This window comes from Centruroides sculpturatus, unplaced genomic scaffold, assembly GCF_000671375.1.
Source record: "Centruroides sculpturatus isolate CEXI.00-Female unplaced genomic scaffold, Cexi_2.0 scaffold368, whole genome shotgun sequence".
Taxonomy (NCBI): Eukaryota; Metazoa; Arthropoda; class Arachnida; order Scorpiones; family Buthidae; genus Centruroides; species Centruroides sculpturatus.
Window position 1 is genome coordinate 43,301 of NW_019385149.1, and position 8,440 is coordinate 51,740.

Consider the following 8,440-nt stretch of genomic DNA (forward strand, 5'->3'; position numbering starts at 1 on the left):
TTGTTTGATTTTGTGCAATTGTTTATTTTGTCCCATCAAATATGGAAGATCGAAAGCAGCATTTTTGACATATTTTGCTCTTTTATTACTGAAAAGGTAAGAATGCTGTTCAAATGAGAAAAAAAATTGTGTGACGTGTATGGAGAAGATGTATTGACAGAACGACAGTGCCAAAACTGGTTTACAAAATTTCATTCTGGCAATTTCAATATTGAAGATGCAGCACATTTTGGATGGCCAGTTGAAGCCAATGAAAACAAAATAAAGGTACTAATTGAAGCAAATTGCCGAATAACAACATGTGAAATCTCTAAGACAGTGTTTTTCAACCTTCTTGAATACACGACCCCTTTACAAGTTAAAAAAATTTTGGCAACCCCCCAGGGCCATATTAAAACTATATCAGTGATTTTAAAAACTACGTATTTAATTTTCTTTCTATTGAGACCTAAATATTAATCGAAAAACCAATTGTACTTTAAAATAAAAACACAAAGCCTTCTCACTGAAATTGTAGTTTTATTTATTGTAGTGTAGGACCTACAAACACTTGTCTTTTTCTTTTACCCGCAAACCCCCGTGTAAGGCTTTGCGACCCCCTGGGGGTCGCAACCCACAGGTTGAAAAACACTGCACTAAGAGATTAAATTTGTCAAATTGAACTGTTTATGATTACTTGAAACAAATTGGTTTTGTTTCAAAGCTTGATATATGAGTTCCACATGTTCTTAAAGAGAGATGCTCTTTTTGGTGGGATATTAAGGAAATTTTTTTTGGAGCTTTTACCAGACAATTTAACAATTGATTCAAAAGTGTACTGCCATTAAGTAAACAAATTGAGTAATATCATTAAACTGAAAAGGCGGCCAGAATTGATCAACAAAACAGGTGTAGTGCTTTACCACGATAATGTCAAATTTTACACAAGTTTGGTAACGCATCTGAAACTGTTATAACTTAGATGGGACATGCTATCACACCAACCATATTTGCCAGATCGAGCACACTCAGATTATTATTTGTTCCAGTCTATACAAATTTTTTTAACTGTAAGACATTTACTTGAAATGACAATGTCAAAAATCACTTGGATCAGTTTTTCGTAAGCAACAATCAAAACTTTTATGAATGTGAAATCATGCTACTACCAGAAATGATGACAACAGATATTTGACCAAAATGGTCAATATCTAATTCAATAAAATATTTATTTATAAAAAATATTGTTTTTTTTCCACATAAAAAAAATGAAATTACTTTCTGAACAACCCAATATATTAATAAAATACTGTACCTTGAATCAAACTTATTACTGCTTACTGTATTTGAACTGCTATATCTTGAAAATTGTTTATCTCAGATTTTTTTCTCATTCCCGTGAGATTCAAGCTAGATAGGTTCAACTGTGTTTTCTTTGAGATTTAAAATTACTTAAACAAATTAATAACATTGTAGATTGAATAAGGGAGCAAAGTCAGAATTACTTTGGTCTAAAAAGTGCATTGCATCTTACAAGAGATTACTTCAGAAGTTTGATCTCTCTAAAAACAGGTAACAGTCCTCTAAAGGAAAGCTGGGGGAGCATTGGCAAGTCTCAAAATTAAAAAAAAAATAAGGATCCAGATAAGCAAGTCTTCTTGTGTATAGGTCAGCATATTCACAATGAAATGCAGAGGAGTCTCCTCAACTTTTTTGCCTTGTTTGCAAAAGCAGCAAAAGGTTAAGGAGGAAATTTTCGGTTGGCAAAAATGTTTGCAAAAGGGATCAAACCTAGTCACAATGTCAACCAAGACGTGAATATGATTCTTGTTAAAAACTAAAAATATTCTTAGTATACATAGAGAGCAAGCTCCTGGTTTAAAGCAGAGTAAGCAAAAGTGATTTAAACCAGGAGTTAATCTCCACTGTTTTAAATGATAGAGAATAGTCTAGTCTTTGACAGCTCTTGAAAAAGTTGTTGAAAGAAATACAAAGAGCTAAGAGCTTGTTGTATTCTACAAAGAAGTATGAAACTCCTTGCTTGGCCAATAAATCATCATTTATGTAAATGACAATTCTTACGTTTTGCCACCCACAAGAGAAAATGTCCATTGTGGGTAGCTAGATTAAAGTCCATAATTAAATTAATTATTAAGTATTAATTTAATTATAATTATTAAATTTATCAAAATATAGCACTTACCTCTAAGCCAAATTACTTAATATTTAATCATTAATAAAGCTGGATATAATCCAGCAATCATTTGGCTATAATCTAACAATTGAGTTTATAAATGTTTATATTTGTGTGTAGCTAATTCATTGAAACACAAATAACACTCCCAAACAAGTGTTAACTTGAACTGACAAGATCACTTACCTTCAAAGCAACTTGATTTAGATACAATGTAGATAGCCTTATTAAGAGGATATCTGTGTATGTTGGTGCAAATTCACCAAGTAATAGCCAGGAAACTTGCCCAGTGAGATAAAACTTCTGTTTGAACATCCTCACAAATGTCAGCCTCCTGTACCATTATTAATTTGGATCTGTGTATGTATCAAACTAAATTCTATTGCTGAAAAGCCATCCTACCCATATATGAGAATCTGAACTTTAACAAAAATCAATCGTCGATGACTCCATACTTGGTTCAACAATTGTTGTTCTCAGCTATCTGAGAAAATCTCCATTTACACTTTCCCGACAACGAAAGTGACGCATTCCCGTGATCTGCTGACCTTTTAGCCGGGCAATATCATACTGATATCAAAATTGACGGCCGAAGAGTCAGTCATCACCCATTCCTTGTGGATTTAAGTCTCCAAAAAAAATCCTCTGTGTTGTGCCCAATTTTCCAACCCAATTTTCCAACCCAATTTTACCCTCAACCAACAATGCTGATGAGGACAAACTTTCCCGATCATCTTGACCTCGATTTTCCCAATCCAGAACTTTCCAAACCCTTCCAGAAAAATAACAGACTATTGGTCTCAATGGATATCTCAACAAAATCAATCATCACTCTGAGAACATCCTCTACAAAAGGTATTTATTACCACACGAACCTCATGTAACTCTCTCTCGTGCAACCCCAGGCATATTTAGAAGCATTTTTCTTGATTCAAAATCATTAACGATATAACATGTATAAAATGTATATATTATATGATTGTTAAGTAACTTAATCTCTGCGTGCATCCCTTTACACTTGCTATCTCGCAGTTTCCATCCCAAATCCATTCACTCATTCACGCGATCACTCTTGTGACCTACTTTCTAATCAAACCGCTGTTGCGGCTTCCAGGTCAATCGAGATCCAGTGGTGTCATTCCTGACAGGGCACTGAGGAAGTGTCGACCCTCTGATCACACATATGTCAGTCAAGAAGATTAGGAAAGGAGACCAAATAGCACTTGTTAAACTTAATTTGATATAATATTTTATCAGAATTCATCAAAAAGATGTCTTCCTTCAACAAATTAATATAATAATATATAAATGCTTTAAGAGTAAAGCTTGAAATTGATTTTTTGCTATTTTCAAAATGTCTGTCACTATGAAAACAAATAAAATAATTAGATTGAGCTGTGTAGAAGCAATTTGTTATTGTTATTTTATTTATATAAATGTTGTTCATAAACTAAAATTCAGAATACATAACTGACATCTAGAAAAGAAATTGTACACTTATTTTTAGAGCTTCAACATTCAATAGTCTAAATACTTTCAATTAAATACAAAATAATGTGTGAAAGTTCTGTTTTGTAATGAGAAGTTTTATTTGTAAGAAATACTTGAACTGTTAAATATTATTTTGTTTTCAATTTACATACAAATATATTCAATCATTGTATATATTGAACTCATGCTATTTTAAAATTATTAAACTTTTGAAAAGAGAGTTTATATTTTATATAGAATTAGAGTATAAATGATCCATCAGAAATAATATTTTTGAAATTTATGATATAAATCCATTATCTACAGTAAAATGATAATATATATACTGTATATCTTATTGAAATGACAACTCCTGAATTATCTGATGTTGGAACATGGTTATTAATGTACAAAATATTTTTCTAATGTCCTCCTCTCATGATGAAGCTGAATATTTTTGTTATGTGGATCTTTTTAAATTAGATTGTTTTAATAATGTATCAAATCAGTTATAAATAAAAATCTCGTGTTTTGTTTTTTATTTTAAATTATTAACTTACAAAGTTGTTTTTTTTTTATAATGTTAAAAATGATTTTATTTGAAATATTTTTATTTTTTAATTATCAGGAAATTGGATACTGTCAGGGAATGAGTCAAATTGCAGCTCTTTTATTGATGTATATGAATGAAGAGGTAGAAGTAATTTTGTAAAAATACTTTAAATATATATTATTGCACTAATTATTCTTTCATTTATTCAGGATGCTTTTTGGGCATTATCAATATTAATGAGTGATGAAAAACATGCTATGCATGGTAAGTGTGCTTTTTTTATGTTTAAATTATTATTATTAAACTAATATTGATTAAAATAAATGCGTATAAAGATATTCAATATATGAACTTTTAAAGAGAATTCAATTTTAAAAATTTGAAAAAGCATGTACTGTATTATAATTCTTAAATGTAAAGCCCAGTGAAAACTAGTTGATACCATTATTTTTCACATCACATCAGTTGAGATTTCTATAGTCACATGACTTTCCCTTGATAATCTCGCAATGTCACTCATGAAAAAGTTGTAAAAAACTAATGAATATTTTTACTACCCCTCTAAAAACTATAAAAAAAATTTGAAAATTTAACTTTAGGAATTAATGTTTGCATTTTTTAATAAGAAGATTTTAAAGTGAAATGAAAATAGAGATAGCAATATGCACAACTCTTAGGCTGTGTACACGCTAGGCATTTTTAAACGCGCGTTTTAAAGAACCAAGAGTTCTATATAGGTGTACACACTCAAACGCGCGCTTATAGATTTTTGTTAAAATGCGCGTTTTGCGGGTGCTTTATGGGCGCTTTGAGATATATGTGCTGCTATGTTACTGTACATTCGATCGCGCGTTTTGTGGGCGTCAGCCAAGTGCTTTGAGATATATGTGCTGAAATGGAAAACGATCATTTCGATACTGATCTATTTATTGATGAAATCTAAAAGAGACCAACCATCGTCAAAGGATTTTATAGATATTTTAAAAGAATTAAAAAACTTCGGTTCATTTTGTCTTAGTTTTGGATACAACGTCGCAAACATTCCATGTGTCAGTCTATCTCATAATATTGGGTGCACCCAAAATTCTCTTTGCCTCTGCCATCGTCTTTTATAGTGACGTTGTAGGAGGGGCACACAAGCAATTACTTTCACATCCATTTCCAAACTGAGCCAATGCGTACGCTCCAAAAACGCTCGTCGAACGCCGAGCTAACGCACGTTTATTAAAACATGCGTTTAAAAACACCTAGTGTGTACACAGCCTTATTTCATAAATATTAATCAATGGAAAAACTGTAATCTGAACCACCCAAATAATATATTACATATAACACACTGAAGATGCTTCATAAAAAGCAATTTTTTAAGATTGCAAAACATCAAAATTTATTAAAACATGTTGTTGTCAAACTATTTATTTATTTATTATTATTATTATTATTACTAAAATATATTTAAATTATTATTTTTTTTTAGGATTCTTTATTCCTGGTTTCCCAAAATTACGAAGATTTCAGGAACATCATGATAGAATATTACAGAAATTTTTGCCAAAATTAAAAAAACATTTAGATAAATATGAAATTCATACTAGTTTATATACATTAAAATGGTTTTTTCAATGTTTTTTAGATAGGGTAAGATAAATTTTTGAATATACAGTATTATGAAAAATTTTGCACAAATTTACCTAAAAAGAATTTTATTTTGTTCAGGTACCTTTTACTTTAACTCTGAGATTGTGGGATATTTACTTACTGGAAGGAGAAATCATATTGACAGCTATGTCATATACTCTTTTAAAATTACATCGTAGTAAGTATATTTTTTTTTAAATAATTTTGGAAAACCAGCTTAATGTTTCTGAGAAATATTTATAATTATTTACTTGTTAGAAACAATGATGAAAATGGGAATGGAAGAGTTGGTGGATTTTCTTCAAGTTAGGCTTGAACATGATTTTGGTTATCATGATGATGCAGCAATTGATGCACTAAAGACATCTGTTGAGGAACTTCGCAAACATAAAATGCACATGCCTGATAAAGCTCCTTCCAATGAATTTCCTAAGAGGCCATTTGGTTTAGTTAATGAACCAGCTCTTGAGTCGATACAAGTTCCTGATAAAAAGACTGAAGTAAGAAAATATTTAATTATATTTTTTATTATATTTTTATAATTACATGATTGAAGTCATTTGTGTTTATATTTATTAATTTTTTGAATAAATTATCAGTCATTTGCTGAATAAATTTCATTGAGTAGAATTCAGTAGGTTAAATTAGCTATAGCTAAATACCAACCGAATGCCAAAAATCTATCGGGCTAGTTTAAACCAGCCTTAAACTAGCCCGATAGATTTTTGGCATTCGGTTGGTATTTAACTATATTATATATCGTGTTTAGCGATGTTTGTTTAAATTAGCTAGATTAAAAAATATATTTATCTTTATATTTAGAGTATAACAAAGTAAAATATGAAAAGAATTGTAATGTTGCATTTTATGCAATATGATAAATCAGTTTAAAAAAACTTGATTGTCTTGCATGTTTACTAAAATATTTTTTTTATCCTGAGTTACAATATATGATTAATTGTGATGAAATAATCAAATTAGTTTTATTTTATAATTTTCTTTTATTTAAATCATGCAATATGTACAAGTTTTAAATTTTTTCATATCTTTATTTTAAAAATATGACATTATAAGAAATATATTGTAAAATTTCATTATTCTGTAAGCTCACCTTCTTGCTTAAATATTTAAGATTTTTCATACACCAATGATAAGATTTTTAAATTGTAGTGTTAGTAATTAATTTATTAACAAAAATAAATTTCTACAATTTTATACTATTTTAGGAGAGACATCAATTCACTCTCTTCTTCAGCCTAATATGACAGACAATGTATTGATGAATATTTAAATAATGTACTTATATTTTTTAGACAATTCAACAATACCAAGGAGCCAAATTCAAATTACTACAGTAATTCAATAAACACTCAGACTTCTTAAATATACTGACACAAGCACCTTATGTAACCAAGAATTAATATTTATTATCTTACTAACATTTTCTACCTGCTCCACAGGTCATCTTCAGGTATTTTTGAAATTTTTGAAGTATTTGGAATGTTTTCTTGTAACAGTTCCAGTTCAAACATTATGCAAAACAAAATTCAAATTTCTACATCTGTTCTGAACAATTCGTTTACATACAAATATACAAAAGATCTTGACACCTGTCGTTACCCATTATATATTCCTTCCTCATCGAATGATCTGCCTACTTACAAACTTTCGGCATTTAGAACTCTTATTAGAAGGGCATTTAGTTACTGCTCTAACATTTACAACAGGTGGCAAGAGTTAGGTAGGATCAGAACCATTGCTGGATCCTTAGAATTTAAAACTGAAATCAAAAAGTTAATAAGATCCTACTCGGTACCTAATAGAATGAAGGCAAAAGAGAATACAAACAAGGAAATTACTAAATTCACATATAGCGGAGCAATGTCCAGTACAGTGGAACCCCGGTTAACGAACGTAATCCGTTCCACGAGTCCGTTCGTTAACCGAATTGTTCGTTAACGGAAGCAATTTTTCCCATAAAAATTAATGCAAATACAATTAATCCGTTCTAGCTGTCAGTATTTTTGTAATTTTATTTGTAAAATGGGTTTTCTTTAATGTAAATATAGGAAAACGTACTCATAAACAGTCGATCTACGTTAAATTTTCGGAAAAAAGGAAAGATTTGACGGGTATAAAAAAACATCACATACGATCGTTAAAGTTCTAAAATGACAGATAGCAGAAACAATACGCTAAATTATGAGCGAAAGGCTTGTAGGTTTATCAACAATCTCCGATCAGAGTCGACGAACAGGTGTCAAATAAACACCTCGGAACAAACCTTTCTCGTGACCTGATCTGGTTTCGGTTTTCACCTGGAGACAAAAAAGAAAACAATCGGGAAGCGAGGAATGGGACGCAGGAAAAATTGTAAGGTGAGATTCAAAGAAGAAATACTATAAAAACCCTGAATATCAAGGTCAAAATGCAGTTTTCCTAAAAATTCTATGGTGATTAATCTGTGTCGTCTTCGTCTGGATTAAGCCTGAAGTCGTTCCCGCTAAAATTTGTGTTGTGTCTCGCGGACCGCTCCAGTCTTGCGGCTCTGTCACCTACCATCGCTTCTGTGACCAAGCGAACCCATCTCGTCCGCTCTGGGACTA

General features: G+C 30.7%; 1 protein-coding gene across 1 annotated transcript in view; it reads left to right on the forward strand.

The window, feature by feature from the left end:
• LOC111635464 (USP6 N-terminal-like protein) overlaps nucleotides 1–8,440 on the forward strand; it is a 60,784-nt gene that overhangs the window by 34,412 nt on the left and 17,932 nt on the right. Inside the window, exons 9-13 of the mRNA XM_023380423.1 lie at nucleotides 4,272–4,337; nucleotides 4,406–4,460; nucleotides 5,674–5,834; nucleotides 5,913–6,012; nucleotides 6,093–6,334. Of these exons, the coding sequence (XP_023236191.1) occupies nucleotides 4,272–4,337; nucleotides 4,406–4,460; nucleotides 5,674–5,834; nucleotides 5,913–6,012; nucleotides 6,093–6,334 (624 nt within the window). The remainder of the gene's footprint in view (nucleotides 1–4,271; nucleotides 4,338–4,405; nucleotides 4,461–5,673; nucleotides 5,835–5,912; nucleotides 6,013–6,092; nucleotides 6,335–8,440) is intronic.